The following is a 22366-nucleotide window of genomic DNA, read 5'->3' as shown; positions in this document are numbered from 1 at the left end:
AGTTAACATACTATGAAGAGCTAAACCAATGCCCCCAGTGCTCCCTCTCACTTCCCAAATCATAAATCAAAAACAGTATTATGTCCCAAGGGGAGCTGTAGGAATTAGCCACTATCAATGACACAAAGGATGCAGGGTAGAGACTCCTGTCCCTAGTGGCCATTTGTTTGGTTTTGGTTTTGGCTGACCAGCATCTTAACCCTTCTTATTTGGGGGTGACACTCTGCTATGTGAGAGTCCTGCCAGGGCCTCGTCTCTCACTGTGGAAGCCAAATGGGCCAGAGGTCCCTTCCTCTGCCTGCTCTAGAGGGAGCTCGGTTGGCACGCTGGCACCAGGTGGCAGTGGACTGCTGCAGAGAGGACAGTGGGGAAGGGAAATCTTCATGGAGGGCAGGACTTCAAATGCTATAACTATCTACCCCCAAAAGATCCACATCCTAATCCCAAGAACCTGCGAATGCTATCTTATTCGGAAAAAAGTTCTTTGCAAATGTAGTTAAGGATCTCCAATAAGGAGATCTTGCCAGATTATCAGGGTAGGCCCTAAATCAATGACAACAGGTGCTGTCATAAGAAACACACAGATGGCCGGGCGCGGTGGCTCACGCCTGTAATCCTAGCTCTGGGAGGCCGAGGCGGGTGGATCGCTCGAGGTCAGGAGTTCGAGACCAGCCTGAGCAAGAGTGAGACCCCGTCTCTACTAAAAATAGAAAGAAATTATCTGGCCAACTAAAAATATATATACAAAAAAATTAGCCGGGCATGGTGGCTCATGCCTGTAGTCCCAGCTACTCGGGAGGCTGAGGCAGTAGGATCGCTTAAGCCCAGGAGTTTGAGGTTGCTGTGAGCTAGGCTGATGCCACGGCACTCACTCTAGCCCAGGTAACAAAGTGAGACTCTGTCTCAAAAAAAAAAAAAAAAAAAAAAGAAACACACAGAGGAGAAGATAGACACAGAAGAAAAGGCGATGTGACCATGAAGGCAGAGAGATCAGGATGACGTGGCCACTCACTCTGTGCAAAGTAGTCAGCCCCCTTCTTCACAGCCCACCTCACCCTCACCCTGTGCCGGCTCAGAGACTCATAACAGGGTGTCCCTTGGGGACAGATGGAGACTATGTATGGATTTTCCACCAACACTGACACAGCCACAGTCACTACTGGCTCCCAACAATACCAATAAACCTTGAGCCCACTGCTATGACATCAGTGCAACTCTCGGCCGGGCGCGGTGGCTTACGCCTATAATCCTAGCACTCTGGGAGGCCGAGGCGGGCGGATTGTTTGAGCTCAGGAGCTCGAGATCAGCCTGAGCAAGAGTGAGACCCCGTCTCTACTAAAAATAGAAAGAAAATTAGCTGGACAACTAAAAAATATGTAGAAAAAATTAGCCGGGCATGGTGGCGCATACCTGTAGTCCCAGCTACTCGGGAGGCTGAGGCAGGAGGATCACTTGAGCCCAGGAGTTGGAGGTTGCTGTGAGCTAGGCTGATGCCACGGCACTCTAGCCCGGGCAAGAGAGTGAGACTCTGTTCCCCCCCTAGCCAAAAAATGTAACTCTCAACATTTCATAATAAGGAAACAACTCAATTTTAACAACAAGCAAAAGATTTGAACAAACACTTTATCAAAGAAAATATGTAGATGGCAAATATGAAAACGTGAAAAATGTGCAACATCATTAGTCAGTTGGGCAATGCAGAAGAAACACAATGACACACCATTATACACCTCCTAGAAAGGCTAAATTAAAAAAAAAACAAAACTGGCCACACCAAGTACGGCGAGGATGTGAAGAAACTGGAACTCACACGTTGCTGGCAGGAATGTGTATTGGTTCAGCCACTTTGGAAAACCTCTTCACAGCCTCTTAGAAATTGAAACAAGCATTTGTCACATGACCCAGTCATCTCACTCCTAGGCATTTGTCCCAAGGAAATGAAAACTTGTGTTCACACAAACATCTGTACATGTGTACACACTAATGTGTATAGCCACTTTATTGAAAATTTACCAAAACTCTCAGAAACAATCAAAAGTCTTTCAAGTGGTGAATGGGTAACACACTGTGGTTCCATCTGTACAATGGACTCAGCAATACGAAGTGACAGCTACTGAGACCTGCAACACGCATGAGCCTCAAATGCGTCACGCCCAGTGAAAGGAGCCAGGCCACAGGAAACAGCACGCGCGTGTGACTTCACCCACACTACATATGGAAAAGGCTAAACTATAGGGAGGGAAAACAAATGTGTACTTGCCAGGGTCTGGTGGCAGGGTTGATGACAAAGGGGCAGTATGAGGGAACTTTTAGAGTGACAGATGTGTTCTGTATCTTGACTGTGGTGGTTATCGTGGTTACGTGATGGATGCATTTGTCAAAACTCACTGGAGTGCACATCCAGAAGGGTGAATTTCACTGTGCCGATGATGCCTTAATGTCAACAAGAGGGGCTACTGGTGTTGGTGGGGGCCTCATCCTGACTGTCAGGGCAGGAAGGATGCTGACCCACAGCGGGGCAGGCGGGGGTACGTCCGGAACTCAGGAGATGCCCAGACTGACTCTTGTTACTGCCACGTCCAGAGTAAAACATAGTGGAAGACGTCAGTAAACCAACACAGAGACAGAACCTTGAAGGGCCCAGAGAGCTCGGGAATAGGTCTGGGTCACTCTAAGGCGTAAAGAACCCCAATCATCAGAGATGCTGGGGAGGCGAAAGCAACCTGGGCTGGGGATGGAGGATGACGGCTGTGAGTGCCGTGGGCAGCCAGGTGGTGTCTGCAAAAACCAGGCCTCTCGCCGCTGCCCACATTCTCTTCCCTGCCGCCTCAGGCCCAGGACACATATACCAGGTGTGTTTATCTATCTTACTAAGTCTCTTTTCTTTCCTCTTTGCTGGTGACTAACTTTACAATTTAACCTTAAGGTACAGCATACTGAGATGTGATCATGACCAAGTAGAAGAGGGTGACTTCACACAGAGACCCTAGACTTAGAGGTGGGGCCGTGACTGATGAGACACTGAGCCCTGTCCCTAGTGTTCAGGTCTTACAGAGGATCGCAGTGTTTGGAGGGAACGCTGGCACGGAGTGGGGTTTATAAGTACGGGGAAAAAGAGTCCATGTGTGTGCTGACCAGCCAAAGGGAGGAAGTGCACTAAGAGGACAGAGCACAGATTTCAGCATCCATAATTCCAGCAGGTCCAGAAGGATGAGGTGGGATAAGGGACACCTTCAAAGCAGCCACTGAGGGCCCAGAAAATCATAGAGACCCCTCTCCCTGCTGCCTTGAAGCCACCTAAGCTCCACTCCACACTCATCAGTCTTGGTCCGGAGAACAGGGAGGAGGGAGGACCCCTCGAGGCTGAGTGTGGAACTAAACAGACTGGCAACCTGAAAGTCGCTACGTATCTCCTTTTCTACCTTCACCTAAACAAGACGGAGATTGGATAGTCAGAGAAAATTTAAAAGTTACAATTATCGCACACCCCAATTTATACTATGAACCTACTTCTTGGAGAAGGAAAGGTATTTATGGGCTGGGCAGCCAGAAATGGAATGGAGGGTGTACCTATTGTTGTTTTTGCGCAGAACCCTTCCTCCTTCTTCTTTTTTTTTTTTTTTTTTTGAGACACAGTCCACAGTCTCACTCTTTCACCCCAGGGCTAGAGTGCTGTGGCATCATCATAGCTCACAAGAGCAACCTCAAGCTCCTGGGCTCCAGTGATCCTCCTGCCTCAGCCTCCCGAGTAGCTGGGACTACAGGCTTGAGCCATCATGCCAGCTAATGTTTTTTTATTTTTTAGTAGAGGCGGAGTCTTGCTCTTGCTCAGGCTGGTCTCGAACTCCTGAGCTCAAAGGATCCTCCTGCCTGGGCCTCCCAGCGTGCTAGCATTACAAACCACCTCGCCTGGTCCCTTCCTCCCTCTTGAGTAACAAAATCCACTCTATTTGGACAAGTGCCCTTCCCTATTCCACGAGGCCTGGAGGGGGGCAGCGGAGGGCTGTCCACCTCAGAGCTCCACCCAGAGCAGGTCACGGGCAGGGGTTTGTGTGTCACAGCTAAGTCTCTGACTCTCTGGAGGGGAACTTGCATCTCTGACTTGATTCTCTGGCTGCTCTCTGCTCTGACTCCAGGGTTGTGATCCCCTTTGCAGAACTGAGATGTCTATGTTTATGGCTAAGCAAGGGAGATGTGTTGCAGGAATGCAGGGGAGTTTCAGGCCCCACAGGGTCAGGAATGCAGCTGACTATAGGGAGGGTGTGTGTGTGTGTGTGTGTGTCTCCCCAGGACCTGCAAATCCATCAGGAAGTTAGGACATGGCTGTGGCTGCTTCTCTCTGACTGGCTGATCCACTCTTCTTCCCCTCGACAGATCAGCTTTCTCCATTTCTTCACCAGCACGAAAAAAAGTGTCTTGTGGGGCTTCCTTAGTTCCATGTTTCAGACCAGCTTGAAGGCAGGCTGTTGGGTACAAGTCTACCGCCCAGGAGAGGGGCTTGGGTCAGATGTCCGTCTCTTGTTCAGTCCACTGCAGTGGGCAGCAAAGACAGCTCATTTACTAACACGGCTGCAAGGCTACCAGTGGCTCATCCTCTGCATCTGGGGCAGATCTTGGAGAAGGGAGACGGGGAGACACACGAGAGGAGTTCTACAGCCACTGTGCCTCAGCCCTATTCAGTGGGAGGCATGACACCACCCCAACCCCCATTCCAGGTGGTAGGACTTGACTAGGGAGAATTGTCTTTTTCTTTTATGGTACAGTAGCTACAAGATATACAGTAGAGTATTCAAATCTTAAGTGCACAGTTAGTTGGATTTTTACATGTTATCAATACACCAGATCAAGATTTAGAATAATTCCAACACTCTAGAAGGCTCCCTCGCGCCCCCTTCTAGTCAATAACCCTCTTGGAGTAATCACTCTCTTTTATCACCGTAGGTTAATTTTGCCTCTTCTTGAACCTCATGTAAATGGAATCGTGTTCTTCTGTCTGTGTTGTTTTATGCCTGTGAGATTTACCTGTATGGTTGCATGTAGGAACCACAACTCGGCTCTTTTTTGAGGGAAAAAACCCAAAGCATGAGAATACAAACTAGTTCAACCTCTGTGGAAAGCAATATGGAGATGTCTCAAAGAGCTACAAGTAGAAGTACCATTTGATACACCAATCCCATTACTGGGCACCTACCCAAAGGAAAAAAGACATTCTATAAAAAAGACTAGAATGTGTATAGCAGCACAATTCACAATTGCAAAGATGTGGAAACAACCCAAGTGCCCATCAATATGTGAGTGGATTAATAAAATGTGGTATATGTATACCATGGAGTTCTACTCAGCCACAATAAACAATGGTGATCTAGCACCTCTTGTATTTTTCTGGATAGAGCTAGAGCCCATCCTAAGTGACGTATCCCAAGAATGGAAAAACAAGCACCACATGTACTCACCATGAAATTGGTATTAACTGATCAACACTTATGTGCACATATAGTAGTAATTTTCACCGGGGGTCAGGCAGGTGGGAGGGGGGAGGGGATGGGTATATTCACACCTAATGGGTGCAGTGCGCACCGTCTGGGGGATGGACATGCTTGAAGCTCTGACTCGGGTGGGGCAAAGACAATATATGAAGCCCCTGTAATATGCTGAAATAAAAAATTAAAAAAAAAAAGAGGCCGGGCGCGGTGGCTCACGCCTGTAATCCTAGCTCTGGGAGGCCGAGGCGGGTGGATCGCTCGAGGTCAGGAGTTCGAGACCAGCCTGAGCAAGAGTGAGACCCCGTCTCTACTAAAAATAGAAAGAAATTATCTGGCCAACTAAAAATATATATACAAAAAAAAAAAAAATTAGCTGGGCATGGTGGCTCATGCCTGTAGTCCCAGCTACTCGGGAGGCTGAGGCAGTAGAATCGCTTAAGCCCAGGAGTCTGAGGTTGCTGTGAGCTAGGCTGATGCCACGGCACTCACTCTAGCCCGGGCAACAAAGTGAGACTCTGTCTCAAAAAAAAAAAAAAAAAAAAAAGAAAAACTCAAAGCACAACTCTGTAAATTGATTCCACCCCCAGCCTCCCTCTTGACCTGGGAGAATGGGACAGTGCTCACTCTCCTGTGGCTCGCCTCGCAGAGGTCCTGGGTGTTAGGGTGGAAAGCCTAGCAGGTGCTTATGTCGTGGGTGGAGAATGATTTCTCATGCAGAAATTAAGGTATAAAAGTAAAAAAGTTTACATTATCTTCTTAGGGGAGAGAGAGAGAGAAGGGAAGGTGGGGGAAGAGAGCATGGAGACAGGGTGGCAGCCCAAAGAAAGAAAAGGGAGATGCCAGCAGAGGCCAAGTGGCTTGCTGCTTTTATGGGGACAAAGGGAAAGAGAAAAAGTAGTAATTGTTGTGGAGTCATTAGCAGGCAGTGGGTTGTCCGTCTTTCTTGCTTTCTCTGCTCCTGGAGACGTGGTTATCTCTGAGATGCAGTCAGGCCTATCACAGGGGATGTGATTTTGCCCCTGAGCTATGGTTTGGGGCAGGAAACTAAGGCCTGGAGTTTGCCTCCCCGCTGTCTGTCCCGAGCTTCTCAGGAACACCTCGAGGCTGTGAAACAGATTGTAAAAGCCATTTCTGGTGGATGTAAAGAGAAAGATTTACATTTCCTTCTGTCTTTGGGCTCTTTCCAGATGTGTGTGAAAACAGAGTCCCTGCAGGGTGCCTGCCAGCTTGGGAGAGAACCAACAGAGTAGGAGGAGCTCGTGATTGGTCCTTAGATGCTGTTAGGAAATTGCGGGATCAGATATCTTCCTGTTATTTCAGCAAGGCTGCCCTTTCACTGGGGCGGAGGAAAGAGGAGAGATGAGAGCGAGCTCGTGGGGAAACGTGGTTTCAAACGCTGACTTCCATAAAAGTCAGAGAGGAAAGCGTTCTTTTAGTAGCGGTATTTCTGCATCCCTAGAGCAGGATGGGTTTCTCTCATTTTGAGAGTCTCTTGGCTGGATCCTCCAGCTGATCCGCTATATTCCACACCCAGGGATGCAAGGGTGAGGGGAAGGGAGTGGCATTATGTGGGCTGAGCACCTACTATGTGTAGAGATCGTCTCTACCAGTGTCACAGCACAACAAAAAATGCTCCAGACCACAATCTCAGGCTGAAGGAGGCATAGGGAAAGGTACATGTGTTTACAGTAAAGAACATATAGATAAAATCTTTGGTGGCAGTAAACATATTGTTCCAAACAAGTCTATTTAGTGACATACATTAAACTTACAATTATCTTGCTATTTCCTTGTTGTTCCTTAAGGCCATAAAGAAAAGGGCAGGGACCCAACACCTGTCATGCTTCCATACATTCCAAAGCCTGCTGTATGCAGCCGGCTGATGACAATCATATCCCAAGTCCTGTTGGCAGGACTGTCATTCGGTCTTTCTCACAGTCCCTTCACCCAGGCCTTTATGCCTTTGCTAACATCCTCTACACTATGTGCCAGGCACTTCCACATGGGCTCCACATACATTGTCTTATTCAGTCCTGACCTTATGACATAGGAACCGTCATCTCCTTGGGTAGATAAGGAAACTGAGGCTCAGGGAGCTTAAGAAGTTTAAATTCCTTGTCCAAGGTCATGTAGCTAGGCTGGTCTGGATCAGAGCTGTGGTTGGGGCACCCCAATCTGGGGCCGCACAGTGGGGCTGTCTTCTACCTCCTGGGATGAGGGGGAGGGAGGACACTGGCTGCAGGGCCCAGACCTTCAGGGCAAGCTGCTCTGTTCCCAGGCCTGAGCACACTCCGGCAGCTGTCCCCTTCCCAGCCTCCAGCCCCTGGGCCCTCCGAGGCTCATGAGCCCTCCTCATTCTCCGCCAGGACTAGCAACTGCTCATGCTCACACGTGGCCTTGGGTAGAGGGCAGGGCGAGTGGAAGCCTTAACTGAAGGGCTGCGTCTTTGACACTGGAACTGCAGGTACCGAATGAGGTGGAAAGGAGAGGGGAGAGGATCACTTGGGGAGGACCCCCTAAGAGTCCCTGAATCACTCCTGTGGGCAGCGCCCTGCTGTGAGGGAGAGGGAGTCACCAGAGTGAGAACACACACCTCCGGCCAGGAGCTGCACAGCTGGTCTCCCCTGGGGACCTGGGCCTGCTCTAGAATCCCCCGAGGGGCCTAGAAGGAAGGCTGAGGGGTGGGAGGCTGAGACCCCTCCTGACCTGAGCCTGATACTGCTACACACCTGGGTTTGGCTGGGGCCAAAGGCAGGGCCCAAACTGTGGTGCCGCAGAGAGGTGCCTAGTGCACAAAGCGTGAGGAGGCAGGGCAGCTCCACTCAGCTGACAGTGTGCACCTGGGAACACCTGATACAACTATATTCTTATAATTGTACATCATTATGTTAATATACATGTAACACACATATATGTGTGCTAATTCAACTCTTGAAATTATCCTCAGTTGACAGATGAGACTGAGAGAACAATGAGAACAGTTAGAAAGTTTGCCCAGCTAGTGACTTGTACAGCTACCAGTGCTCTGGAGTCCACACTCTTTTTTAGTGTGTTTGTATTACCAGAGAGTCCATACTTAGTCATGATACAACATATGGTTATTGTACACACACAGACACACATGCGTGCCAAAGGCCACCAGGTGCCTGCCCAGCGACCTTATCAGGACCCCAAGCAGATTGGCCACAGCTGTGCCTCTGCTCACGGCGGGCCCTGTGGGATGCAGAAGGTGGGTCACATGTGGACAGGAGCCTTTTTATAGCCCCCCACCCCAGCTGGCATCGTCTTCTGCCATCTGACCTGCCACTGCCACCCACACCAGCTGTCCCGCTCGCCATGGAGAAGGTCTTGGTCCTCCTGCTCATTGCCCTGACAGTGGCCCATGCAGCTCCCGACCCTCGGGGGATCCTCATCAACCTGGTAAGAGGGTCTTCAGGAACGGGGGGATGCTGTCTGAGTCCCCAGGTGGGGATGCTGTAAGCGTGGCCCCTGACCTCCGACGTCCCCACCCGGGCTGCCTGCGGGCTGGGAGGAGCAGCACCTGCGTCTCTGCCTTCACTGCCTGCGCTGCGAAGGACTGATGGGCGCAGAGCCAACCGGCGCATGGGCAGAGCAGTGGTTCAGGCCGGCCCAGGGAGCTACGCAAAAATGCAGAGGCCTGGGCTCCGCCCTGGAAACCCTGCTTCAGAAGGTCCCGCGGTTTAAAATGCTCCACCAAGGATTCCAGCGCGCGCACCTTCCTTACTGTGTGCCAGACAGAGTTGTGAATGCCTCGGGCATGTTCACGCACTCGGTCCTCACAGCTGCGGGGGTGGGGGGGGTGGTTGGCGGGGAAGCGGCTCAGGGCGGCAGGGAAGCGGCTCAGGGCGGCGGGGGGCGGGCCGGGCCCAGTGGGCGCTCCCGCCGCTCCCGGGAAAGCCTCTCCCGGCCAGCCCCCCAGGACAAAGGTTCTTAACTCAGGGCCATGCTGGGTTTGGAGGGTCCAGGACCCCCTTGAGATTCCAGGGAAAAGTCTGTGCGGGAGGGAGGGGTCTTGCAGGGAGATGATCCTCAACTTTCACAGGCTCCTCAAAGGAGTGCGGGACCCAGAGAGATTTGGAAGCCTATTTGGGGGCCACATGTGCACATTCCAGATGGGAACACTGAGGCCGAGGGGGACAGTGCCTTGCCCAGGGTCACCGGGGAGTTGGTGGTACAGCCGGTACTAGAACCCGAGGGTCCTGACCCGCACCCAGCCTAGGGCTGCTCCTCTGTCACCACATGCCCACTTCTCACACAGGTGGCAGGGAGAGAGGCCACCAGACCCCGGGGGCTGGACTCGTTCACACACACCCCCAGCAGGGGAGGCACTGTCAGCGGCCGTGGGTGGTGGGGTGGAGGTCTGGGTGGAGAAGGGGCCTAGAGGAGGGGTCCTGGGCTGACGGGCTGCCCCTGCGCCCCGCAGGATGAGGGTGAGCTCTGCTTGAACAGCGCCCAGTGCAAGAGCCAGTGTTGTCACCGCACGAGCGGGCTGAGCCTGGCCCGCTGCGCACACAAGGCCCCCGAGAACAGCGAGTGCTCCGTCGAGGTGGGTGCCGGAGCAGTTGGCCTGGGTGGGGAAGCACGGGGAGGGGTAGCTCAGAGGAGGAGGCCCTTGGGGTGGGGGATGGGATCAGGGAGGAGGGGCAGCCTGGACGAGGAATGTGGAGGAGAGAGGGCGTCAGGGTACTTTCCCATCCCGTCAGCTCTCTGGCCCCTCACAGCTGAGCAGTGAGATGGGTGGGGCAGGGATTGTTGTCCCCATTTCATGGATGGGCAAATAGAGGCTCCACAAAGAGATCAAGTTAGTGAGAGCAATGAGCCAGAGTGGAGACCAGAACCAAGGTCTCCCAGGCGCACAGTGCCCCCAGGGAAGCCATCGGGAGAGACGCTGACAAGACGCGGGTCTGCTGGTTCTCTGGGTCAGGCAGGGGGCAAGTGTTGCCCAGAGTGGACCCGGATAGCCTGTAACTCTACTGCCCCTGTGTCTCTGCAGTCACTCTATGGGGTTTACTACAAGTGTCCCTGTGAACGGGGCCTGACCTGTGAGGCGGACAAGACCATCGTGGGCGCCATCACCAACACCAACTTCGGCCTCTGCCTTGATGCTGGGGGCTCCAAGCAGTGAGACCACCCGCCCACTCCTGCACCCAGCCCAGCGCACTGCGGGACACTAGGTCCAGGGCCACCTCTGTCCTCCTCTACCGCCTCTCCCTGGCTGGCCACCTCCCTGACCAGCATCTCTGTTTTCTGATTGGGCTCTTGGCAATTAAAGCCCGCCTGCACACCTTGCCCGGCCTCCCGCATGTCCTTGCTGCGTCAGCATCCTCCTTGAGGTTGCATCAAGCCTTTGCCACCAGGGCAGGCTTCAAATGGGCGGGAAGAACAGGGATGCGTCTGGGGCCAGGGAGGGTGTGGCCGAACAGACTGGAGAATAGAGACAAGGTTGGGAAAGAGGCCCAGCCAGTCTGGAACCTCCTCCATTTCTGAGGAGCAGTCAGACCTCCTGGGATGCCCTTCCTTGTCCCTCACGTTCGGAGAGGGACAGGCAGGTACGTATATGCTCACACTCACACACACACACACACACACACACACACACACACACCCTCTGGTAGGGAATTATAATGACTCGTCTTCATTGCCCTGCATCAGAATTTACCAGTCTCGGTCTTGGGCTCTCACCCCTTCCCTGGGCCCAGGCTTCAGATGTAAGAGCCAGCTGACACACCCATGCCTTACGGGTCAGACCGTTAGCAACTGCTGTGGGCTTACTGTGTGCCACCCGATCCTCACAGTGATCCCAGGAGGGAGAATTCATCATCTCCGCTTCACAGATAAACTAAGTTTCATAGAGGTTAAGGAACTTGCCCAATAGCACACGATCAGAAAAAGCTGCCACAATACTCATCTGACTCCACCCCCTACCCTTTCTATGAGTCCCTGTTCTTTGCCCAATTATTCACACCTAGAAAAATGGGTGGAAATTGTAAGAAATTTAATTTTGGCTTAATATAAGAGTGTTATACCCCCTGGAGCTATCAAACATGAGTTACCTGAGGCAGTCGTGCGGCCCCCACAGTCAAGGTGTGCAGGTGGAAGCTCGCCGACCCCCTGGCGAGACTGGAGATTCACACAAAGGGGGCCGGGGAGTGCACTGAATGAAATTTGCTGTCCTCCCAGCCCCAGGGCTCTGCGGGTCTGTGATGGATGAACCCTTAGTAACCACAGGCTTATGTGTTAGGACTGCATTCAGTTACAAGTTGCCGAAAACCCAAGTGATTACGGCTGAAACAAATAGGACTGTGTATTTCTCACAAATCAAGAAGTCTAGAGATGGGTATTTGTCTGGTGGCTTGGTGGCTGGTGGCTCTGCAGTTCTCCTGACCTCTTCACGGTTGCCAGATGCCGTAGCAGCAGCTCCCAACATCGTGTGCTTGTTAGAACCGGTTTCCCTTGGCCCCAGGAACAGAGAGGCAGAGTCACCGAGGCTGCAAAAGGCAAAGGAGTTTATTGGCTAGCTCGGGCTAGGGTCCAAGTCCCAGAGCACCAACGCAGTGGCCTCTCCACCAACCAGGACCCCGCCCTGGGGTAAAAATTAAGCTTTGATACTTTTCAGTAGGTTACATACGCTGGGCACACCATCCCCCCTCCCTCCCTTAGTTCATTTGCTCCTTCAAGAGTGGCTGATCATGTCGGCTCCTGATTGGTTGGCTCCAAGGTCATGTTGGCTTCTGATTGGTTGGTTCCAAGTCTTGGGACCTTTTAGTTGTTATCAGCCTCATTTCGGGGAAGGGGAGGACCCGCGTTGGGGAAACCGAAACTTAGGCCTATTCCAGGAGGTCCAGCCTGTCATGGAATCACTCCTGCTCTTACATGCTCTCGCCATAGTCTAAGGCAGGGAGCAGGTGGGATGGGGGCATGAGGGGCAGAGCGTTTCTTCTTGCATACCCTCTTAGATTTCCCCCACATCCGCCAGGTGGACTTCTCTTCCTATTTCAGTGGCCAGAACTGGGTCATCTGACCACCCGACCTGCAAAGGAGGCTGGGAAAGCACCCAGCAGGGCTGGGAACCTGCGGCCTTAAGGCCACATGTGGCCTTCTAGGTCCTTAAGTGCGGCCTTTTGACTGAATCCAAATTTTACAGAGCAAATCCTTTTATTAAAAGGAGTGAAGCAGAGAAAGATGAACTTTTCTGCTTCCCTTGGTGCTTAAAAAAGAGCAATCTTGAAATCAGAAGGCCACAGGTTTCCCAGCCCTATATGGCTGTTGGGAAAGCAGGTAACAGTGTCCGCCAGTGAGTTAGTGCTCGATGAGAGGGACTCACAGTACCTTAACCCAGTCGGGGATTCAGGCCCCAAGGCAGGGGTGGGTCATATTTCCTGGTTCCCAGGTTCAGGCCTGGGGGAAATCTGCATTCATGTCTTGGTATATCTACTGAGTGACCATAGTGTGCCCAGCACTGTGTGTTAGACTGCTGGGGACACAAGGAAAATGTCCCTGGTTTCCAGAAGTGAGCATTGAGCTGGGCTTTGCAGAAGCAAGTGGCCAAAACCCCAATCATCTGTTCCCTTGTATTAAATCCTTTCTACTTGAAATACCTAGAGCGATTGTTTTTCTACACTGCAGCTAATGCAAGTCTGCCTGAAGAAGGGGAGCATTTTGTTATGTTGTGGCTGTTGTTCAAAAGCACCTTCCTCACTAAGCCTTGAGCCCAGAGTCACCTTTCCTAATGCACATAAGGATGTCCTATGGGCTGTAGCCTCGCCACGGACACTTTCCACCTTAACATCCTAATCCCAGGAGTTCCCTGTCTTCTTGTAACTTCTTTCTAGATCTGCTAGCTATTCAGCTATAGAAGGAGGGGTGTTTGCAGCCTCGAGTCCATAAAAATTCCTAACGCTGGGCCCCGTAGACCCACACCGTCTGATACGCTGGTGTGGTAGCTCTTAGCCAGCCACATGTGGCTGTTGACCACTTGAAATATGGCTTATCTGAATCGAGATAAATGTAAAATACAAACTGGGTTTTTTGGGGGGGTTTTTGAGACAGAGTCTCACTCTGTTGCCTGAGCTAGGAGTGCAGTGGCACAATTATAACTCATTGCAGCCTTGAACTCCTGGGCTCAAGCAATCCTCCTGCCTCAGCCTCCCGAGTAGCTGGGACTACAGGCATGTGTCAACATGCCCGGCTAATTTTTTCTATATATATATATATATATATATATATATATATATATATTTAGTTGTCCAGGTAATTTCCTTCTATTTTTTTAGTAGAGATGGGTTCTCGCACTTCCTCAGGCTGGTCTCGAACTCCTGAACTCAAACGATCCGCCCACCTCGGCCTCCCAGAGAGCTAGGATTACAGGCGTGAGCCACCGTGCCCGGCCTACAAACTGGGTTTTGAAAACTTATTACCACAAAAAAAAAAAAGGTAATATTTCAAATATTTTCATATGTTGACATGATATTTTTATTGGGTTATAAACAAAATAGATTATCAAAATTGATTCCACCTGTTTTTTAGTTTTACTTTTTTAATATGGCTATTAGAAAATTTAAAATAACATGCGTAGCTCACATTTGTTCTCCACTGGACAGCGCTGCTGTAGACTCTCGGTTTCTGCTGCTTTTCAGCATCGGAGACCTGCCTTTCAGGACGGCAGAGACAATCTTCCCACAAGTGACCCCTGACTCACAATGGTTTGACTTACAATTGTTTGACCCTACTATGGTACAAGATCAATATGCATTCAGTAGAATGGTAAATTACATGAGATTTTCAACACTTTATTATAAAATAGGCTTTGTGTTAGATGGTTTGCCCCATTGTAGGCTGACGTAAGCATTCGGAGCACACTGAAGCTAGGCCAGGCTATGATGTTCGGCAGGTTAGGAGCATTACATGCATTTTCCACTTAAGATATTTTCAACTTACGATGGGTTAGTTGGGATGAAACACTATGGTAAGTTGAGGAACACCTGTACTTTCCTCCCCACACTTTTTTCTAGATTCTAGCAGCAGTGCCCTCTATCAGTGGCCACTTGTCCCAGAAGGGCAGCTGAATCTCCATGGCTGGTGAAGGGATCCAAAATATGCCACCGTGGCACAAAAATTATTTTGAGCCGAAGGTATTTGAGAATAGGCTTTTTTCTGAACTCCTTTATCTGCCTAAAAGCAGAGCCCTACAGAAGAACTCAATTGTCATAAACCCTCTCCCCTGGCGTTTCTCAAAACCAGGGAAGATTGACTCACAGGAGAGGAGAGAAGTTGGCCCCACACTAAACAGTCACAGTCGTGAAACTGTCGCATCTCCCACCTCTTCTCCTATGGGCCCGTTTATCTTCCCTCAAAATTGCTTTCCTGTAAGTGTCCTTTCTCCTCCTCCCCTTCCTCTATTAAGATGGCATTTAAGCCCCAAATTGAAATTTCCTCCTAGAGTCGCAGTTTTCTCTGAACTCCCCTACATTCTCAATAAAAGTCTCTCATTTCTCTTGCTACTGTGGCTTTCATCAGTTTAATTCTCAGGCCTCCAACTACCGAACCTAACAGGGGAGAGGAAAAGCCTTTCCTCCCTGACGCTGGAACCAGTTTCGTCATGTCAGCAACATATCTTTCCCCGCTCCTCTTTGTTTTTGTTTCTTTTTCATTAAAGGACATTAACGACAACTTGAGTTTTTTTTTTTAAAGAAGGCTTATTATTTTCCCACATGAAAACATTCAATATGGCAAACAACTTCCCCAAGTCAATCTTTTTTTTATTGTTTATAATTAAGGTATACCACATGACGTTTTGATATATTTGCCTTGCCATACATACATAGAGTGAATATTACAGTCAAGCAAATTAATATGATCGCATGTGGTTACCTATGTTTTTGTGTGTGTGAGTGGTTAAGAGTACCTGAAATCCACTCTTGTGGCAAATTACCAGTCAGTATACAATACAATATAATTGACCACTGTCTCATGTTGTATGTTAGATTCCTTAGACTTCTCCCTTCTACATAACTGCAACTTTGTACCCTTTGACCTACATCTTCCCTTCCCACCTACCCCACCCTCCACTTTCCACACCTCTAGTAACCACCACTTTACTGTTTCTATGTACTCGATTTTTTTTTTTTGAGATTCCGTATGTAAGTGAGCTCATGCAGCATTTTTCTTTGTGTGTCTGGCTTACTTCACTAAACATAATGTCCTATAATTTCATCCATGTTGTTGCAAATGGCAGGATCTCCCTATTTTGTACGCTGAATAATGTCCCATTGTATAGAGCCAGGTACAGTGGCTTGTGCCTGTAGTCCCAGCTGCTTGGGAGGTTGAGGCAGGAGGATCGCTTGAGCCCAGGAGTTCAAGGCTGCAATGAGTTATAATTGTGCCACTGCACTCCTAGCTCAGGCAACAGAGTGAGACCCTGTCTCTTAAAAAATTAAAAAATAAGTAAATACCATTGTGTGTGTGTGTGTGTGTGTGTGTGTGTGTGTATGTATACCACAATTTCTTTATCCATTCATCTGCCAATGGACAGTTTGGATGTTTCCACATCTTGGCTAGTACAAAAAGTGCTGCAATGAACACGGGGGTGCAGACATCTGCACAAGGTGGTGATTTCATCTCCTTTGGGGATATACACAGAAGAGGGATTGCTGCATCATATGGTAGTTCTATTTTTAATTTATTTAGGCCCCTCCTACTGTTTTCCATAATGGCTATACCAAATCTACATTCTCACCCATAGTGTACAAGTGTTCCCTTTTCTCCACACTCTGCCTGCACTTGTTATTTCTCGGGTTGCTTTTTTGTTTTTGCTTTTATAATAGCCATCCTAACAGCTGTGAGATGATATCTCATTATGGTTTTTATTTGCATTTCCCTAATGATTAATGATGTTGAATACCTTTTCATACGCCAGTTGGCCATTTTTATGTCTTCTTTGAAGGAATGTCTATTCAGGTCCTTTGCCCATTTTTTAATCAGGTTGTTTTGTTTTTTAGGGTTTTGTTGTTTTTTTTTTTTTTTTGCTATTGAGTTGTGTGAGTTCCTTATATATTTTGGATATTAACCCTTTATCAGATAGATGGCTTGCAAATATTTTCTCCTAGTCTGTTGGCTATCTTTTCATTTTGTTGATTGTTTCCTTTGCTGTGCAGGAGCCTTTTAGTTTAATGTAATCCCACTTGTTTTTTTTTTGCTTTTGTTACCTGTGCTTTTGGTGTCCTATCCAAAAAATCATTGCCAAGACCAGTGTCATGTAGTTTTCCCCATTTTCTTCTAGGAGTTTTATGGTTTCAGGTCATACATTTAAGTCTTTAATCCATTAGGAGTTATTAATAATTTTTGTATACAGTATAACATAAGGGTCCAATTTCATCTTTTTCATGTGGATATTCAGTTTTCCAAACATCATTTATTGAGGTAACTATCCTTTCCTCATGGTGACTTCTTGGTGCCCTTACTGGAAATTAGTTGACTATATAAACTTGGGTTTATTTCTGGGCTCTCTGTTCTCCCAGTCCGCTTCTAACTTCTTCTTCTTTTTTTTTTTTTTTTTTTTTTTTTGAGACAAAGTCTCACTCTGTTGCCCGGGCTAGAGTGCTGTGGCATCAGGCTAGCTCACAGCAACCTCAAACTCCTGGGCTCAAGCGATCCTACTGCCTCAGCCTCCAGAGTAGCTGGGACTACAGGCATGCGCCACCATGCCCGGCTAATTTTTTCTATATATATTTTTAGCTGTCCATATAATTTCTTTCTATTTTTAGTAGAGATGGGGTCTTGCTCTTGTTCAGGCTGGTCTCAAACTCCTGAGCTCAAATGATTTGCCCTCCTCAGCCTCCCTGAGTGCTAGGATTACAGGCGTGAGCCACCGCACCTGGCCCCCTTCTAACTTCTTAAGACATTGGGCCAGGCTCCGTGGCTGGCCTGTAGTCCCAGCTACTTGAGAGGCTGAGGTGGGAAGTTTGACTGAGCCCCAGAGGCTGAGACTAGCTTGAGCCACATAGACAGGGAAACAACCCCATCTCCAGACATCGGGTATCCTTGGAGGTTAGTTTCCAGACTGCCACCTCCCCTAGCAAGGCTGTTTCACAGACTTTCTCTGAAAGGGGGAGCTCACATAACACTATGGAAGTCTGGTTGTCTGTCTGATACATTTAATACAGGATAATGTATTCTACCAAGGTATGGTTTACACAGTTTTGCTGTGACTTACAAGGGGCTGTTCTAAGTACAACCATGGCTTTTTTTTTCTTTTCTTTTTTTTAGAGATAGGGTCTCACTCTATGGCCCAGGCTGAAGTGCAGTGGCATGATCCATAGCTCACTGCAGCCTTGAACTCCTGGGCTCAAGTGATCCTCCCATCTCAACCTCCCAAGTAGCTAGGACCACCAGCGTGCGCCACCATGTCCAGCTAAATTCTTTTAATTTTTAAAATTTTTGTAGAATCAGGATCTCACTATGTTGCTCAGGCTGGTCTTCAATTCCTGACTTCAAGTGATCCTCCCACCTAAGCCTCCCAAAGTGCTGGGAATACAGGTGTGAGCCACTGTGCCCAGCCACAACCGCAGCTTATATCTGAACTCCTGAGCTCTTGCATTATAAGCCCAACATCCTGGAGGGCACTCTTGGCTCAGTTCTAGGGGCTTATCTTTTAATCAATGGTATGGTTGAGTATGGAACCTTAGGTGCAAAATCTGAAACAGTTGACTCCAATATGTAACCAGAATATAACAGGGCTGCCTTGAGGCCTGCCTCTGCTGAGAGTGAACTGCACACAAATAAGCAGGCCGGCGTCGGGCTCTAAAAGCCTCACCACATACAGAAAAACTTCCTAAAACTCCTCTGGACTCCCTCTGCCCCATGCCCACCCTGCGCAATCGTGCTCCAATCTTTCTTTCCTCACTCTCTTTCCTTCACTCTCCTTTCCCTTCTCTTCCTGCCTCCCAGAAGATCCAGATTTTGGACCAGTGTAGTGGCTTACGCCTGTAATCCTAGCACTCTGGGAGACCGAGGCGAGAGGATCGCTTGAGCCCAGGAGTTGGAGACCAGCCTGAGCAACAGCAAGACCTCATCTCTATTAAAAATAGAAAAAATTAGCCAGGCGTGGTGGTGCACACCTGTAGTCCCAGGTACTCGGGAGGCTGAGCCCAGGAGTTTGAGGTTGCTGTGAGCTAGGCTGATGCCACAGCACTCTACTCTAGCCCAGGCAACAGAGCGAGACTGTCTCAAAAAACAAAAAAAGAAAATTCAGATTTATGACTTTCAAACTGTGTGACCTTGAGCAAGTTACTCAATCCCTCTCAGTTTCTCCACCTATAAAATACAGGCGATAACAATACAGGCCCCTCATAGTCTCATAGTTTGTTGTAGGATAATGAGGCCATGTGTGTAAGGCATCTAGAGCTGCCCCTGGCGTCTAGCAAGTGCTCAGTAAGCACCACAATGCTGTGTACACGTGTATGTTTTGTACGCCTGCTTTCACATTTCTGAAATTTAAGGTCAGGGGAACTGAGAGGTCAGGTATAAACTGGGTTTTCAGAGGGTAGATTACGGAGTGGGCTGAAGCCAGAAAGGGGTTGGGTTGGGAGGGGAGCTTAGGTCTCCTCGGGGGACTTTCATTCATGCCCCAACTGGGGAAATACCTCAAGCCCAACAGTGTCCCCTCCTACTTCCTCCTGTTAAGTAGACAGCGAGGGATTCCGGGTCTCCTAGGGATGAAAGTGGGTGCCGTTGCGGTCCACCCCCAAAAGGGGCTTTCAGAGAGGCTCATGGCAGATCTGCAAGCGTAGTAAGACTCAGGTCATATATCTCCCAACTGCCCAGTCAAAGTGGTTCCATGGTGATGTCTGAGCCATGAGGAGGGTCCAATCCAGACACTATAAAACAAGACCCAGACCATAACCAAGGTCTCTTTTTCGCTACGACAATGGGTCTGGTCGTCATCTGTGGCATATCTATCTTGCTCTGTAAACCTATATCTTGCTCCTGCTCTATAACCCTATCTTTCTCTCCTCAGTAAACCTCATTTTCATGCTTACCTTGCTTTCAGTGTGCCTGGTCATTCTTCAGCCAAGAGCACACCAAGAACAGACATTTCAGACTTCGACCCAACACTCCCTCATCCCCACCCCACTCCCCCAGCAGCCTGTACCATACCCACCCAGCCCAGCCCACCCAGGCCCCAGCTCTGTGGGCAGCAAACATTGAAAGTTCTTTATTTCAATGATGGTACACTGTTGGTGGAGGCTCTGGGGACCAGGGGCAGGGACACATAGTTCTGGGTAGGTAGGATGGTGGGTGGCAGAGGCAGCAAGAAAGAGAAGGCATTAGAAGAACATTTTCTTAGCTGGCTTCTTTTTTTCAATTTTCTGATGATTCCAAATGATTTCTCATTCTTCGGAAACACACAAGTCAGATTCAGCTTGCAGGGACACTCGTTATACAGGCCTACGAAAGTCTGGGAAAGGCAGGACTATGACCTTGCCCTTGGGGGCTGCTCTCCCCTCAGCCCCATGGGCAGCCCCAGGCCCACCTAGCCCAGCTCCAAGGCCATCTGCTTGCCCACAGCTGGGAGGCTGGGGATAAAAGGCCGCAGCCCAGCTGCTCAGAGTAGCACCTCCGGTTGCCTTCTCCATGCTGGAGTTGCTCAGTGTCCCCCCCAGCTCTACCCTGCCTGTCATGGACTCATCTGCCTGTCCCAAATCCATGAACACACTGTGGTAGGCCCCCATCTCTTCTCCTTAAATCCTTCCAAGGGCAAATCAACTCCTCTCTCTGCACACCCGGCTCAGGGGCTGCCTCAGCCCATCTCCCTCCAGGAACACCTGAGGCCCCAGCAGAACTCCTGGGGCTGGGTGGAGAGGGGGCGTCCAGGGCAGAGGTTGCACCTAACTGTACCCATTTTCTAAACTACTTTCGGGGTTTGCTGAGAAGACCCCTGGAGAATGAGATCCCACATTACAAAGTCAAGCATCACCTCCCCCGCCCCCCACTCGGGATTCCAAGCCCCCAGGAAGGCTCCCCATACCCTTGGAGGTGCAGCCCCAGCTCCGGGTCATTTCCGCCCACCTACCCTTCCTCCTTTGCCAGGAACTGGGCCTGCCCTGGTCCCCCCCTTCCCCTGGCTCCCTGTGAGCTCCCCCGAGGCGCGGACACCCACCTGCGTGTGACACAAGCTGCCCTCGGACCCCTTCTCGGCGCAGTGGAACTTGCAGCCATGGGGCTCCCGGCAGCAGCATTGACTTTTGCACGACTTGTTCTGGACGCAAAACTCCCTGAGATCCTGCCAAGAGACGCCCCTCCCGCCGGCTCCACCGCCCCCCTCCGCCCCGCGGCCCTCCGAGCTTTCCCCCAGCTCAGCTCCCCCAGCGGCACCCTCGCCTGCAGGGCGGTGTCTAGCTGGGACGGGGTACATCTGTGCGGATGGAGGGTGCCTAGAGGGGACTGAACAGTTTTTAAAGGTGTACTTTTTGTGTCCCCAAAAGGGGTTGCTTCTCACACACACCGGGGTGGGCACTGCCTCCTGCGGCACCTTTCTCTCCCGCAAACTCCTACCTACCCTTTCAGCCCAGCTTGACTGTCACCTACACGTCCCCAGCCACCCTCCCGCACACACATCAATAACCCCCAATATTGGGGCTTAAGACATTAATTATCTATCATGGCCACCCATCAGCTCTGCTGGACAACTTCAATAGTCATTCAACAAGCAAATACTGAGCACCTCATTCAACGAAAGGAACCCCTGCCCTGGCGGAGCCGACGCGCCGGAGCCGCGCTGTGCAGTGAACGGGGATGTCCGCGTGGCCGGCGACTGCGCTGTTAGACAAGCACAGCTCTGCGGCGCGGGGCGGGGGGACAAACAAGAAAGACAGAAGTGAAATGATAGGTGTCACAGAAAAAACGTTGAGCAAAAGAAGCCAGGTTCAAAAATAGACGTACTTGGTGATGCCATCATACGAAGTGCAAAAGTAATCTTTAATGGAGGTCGGAAAGCGTCGCCTCTCGGGCTATTCGCCGGGGAGCATGAGTGAGCCTTCCAGGGTGTAGAAATGCTCTGTATCTTGTTCTCATAGTGGTGGTGAGGGTGTTTGCACAGGGTAATTAAAATCCATTGATCTTCATGGAAACTCAAGATCTGGACACCTTACTGTATGCAATTTTTGCTTAACATAAAATAGATATTATTAATAATTATTTATATTATGTATAATCATATTTAGTATGTATGATTCAGTGCTATAGCCTCTTCCTGGTCTCCCTGCTTTTCCACTCTAGCCAGTGACCCCCTCCAGCCACCCATACCCCCATTCTCACCTCCACTTTCCCACCCCTCACCTCCTCAGCCCCCTCCCGTCAATTCTTCCCTGAACAGCTGGAGGAGTCTTTTTAATAGTTAACTCCTACAATGTCATTCCCCAGATTCAAAGCCACTGCTGGGTCTCTGAATCCACTACTTTCCTGACACCAGGGCATTTGCGCTGGCTGGCCCTCTGCCCGGAACACCCTGCCTGTGATCTCTGCCTGGCTGCCTCCCTCTCCTGCCCCAGGCAGAAGACCTCGCCAGCGACAGCGACAGCAGGCCCCTTCACCTGGTTCTACTGTATTCACAACACTCAGGACTCTCTGAAATTATCCGCAGTTTTTTTAAACATCCATCTCACCCTGCTAGAACCTCAGCTCTGGGAGGGCAAGGATCTTCTGCTCTCTTGTTCACTGTGTCTTTAGCCCCAAGGACATTGAAGGTGCCGAATGCACAACTGCTGAATGAATGCGGACATTGTAATACTCTGTTCCATTTCTCTCTGTGACATCATCGCCTGTTATTTCCACTCTCCCTCATCCTCTTTGCGATTCCTTAAATA

General features: G+C 49.9%; 2 protein-coding genes across 3 annotated transcripts; one reads left to right on the top strand and one right to left on the bottom strand.

Moving 5' to 3' along the window:
- The first annotated feature begins 8819 nt into the window (after positions 1 to 8819).
- CLPS (colipase) lies at positions 8820 to 10629 on the top strand. Of its 2 annotated transcripts, XM_045543591.1 has the most exons (3): positions 8820 to 8903; positions 9928 to 10050; positions 10498 to 10629. In XM_045543591.1, exons 1-3 carry the CDS (start codon positions 8820 to 8822, stop codon positions 10627 to 10629), a joined length of 339 nt encoding a protein of 112 aa, XP_045399547.1. The 2 variants fall into 2 exon arrangements, with proteins under 2 accessions (XP_045399547.1, XP_045399548.1); XM_045543592.1 differs by lacking the exon at positions 9928 to 10050.
- A 9072-nt stretch (positions 10630 to 19701) lies between these two features.
- CLPSL1 (colipase like 1) lies at positions 19702 to 21079 on the bottom strand. The gene is made up of 2 exons (XM_045543590.1): positions 20662 to 21079; positions 19702 to 19959 (listed from the first exon to the last, which is right to left on the bottom strand). Exons 1-2 carry the CDS (start codon positions 20914 to 20916, stop codon positions 19717 to 19719), a joined length of 498 nt encoding a protein of 165 aa, XP_045399546.1. The 5' UTR covers positions 20917 to 21079; the 3' UTR covers positions 19702 to 19716.
- Positions 21080 to 22366: the final 1287 nt, after the last annotated feature.

Source organism: Lemur catta, chromosome 2, assembly GCF_020740605.2.
Source record: "Lemur catta isolate mLemCat1 chromosome 2, mLemCat1.pri, whole genome shotgun sequence".
In the NCBI taxonomy this organism is placed as follows: domain Eukaryota; kingdom Metazoa; phylum Chordata; class Mammalia; order Primates; family Lemuridae; genus Lemur; species Lemur catta.
The sequence above is the reverse complement of the archived record's forward strand: the minus strand, read 5'-3'. Positions and strand labels throughout refer to the sequence as shown.

What these genes read in the sequence shown, in the direction of transcription:
- CLPS (XM_045543591.1), top strand. Translation starts at nt 8,820, where the DNA reads ATGGAGAAGGTCTTGGTCCTCCTGCTCATTGCCCTGACAGTGGCCCAT. An exon ending in GGGGGATCCTCATCAACCTG is followed by an intron (nt 8,904 to 9,927) that starts GTAAGAGGGTCT and finishes TGCGCCCCGCAG; the next exon opens with GATGAGGGTGAGCTCTGCTT. An exon ending in ACAGCGAGTGCTCCGTCGAG is followed by an intron (nt 10,051 to 10,497) that starts GTGGGTGCCGGA and finishes GTGTCTCTGCAG; the next exon opens with TCACTCTATGGGGTTTACTA.
- CLPSL1 (XM_045543590.1), bottom strand. Translation starts at nt 20,916, where the DNA reads ATGTACCCCGTCCCAGCTAGACACCGCCCTGCAGGCGAGGGTGCCGCT. An exon ending in GCAGCTTGTGTCACACGCAG is followed by an intron (nt 19,960 to 20,661) that starts GTGGGTGTCCGC and finishes TGCCTTTCCCAG; the next exon opens with ACTTTCGTAGGCCTGTATAA.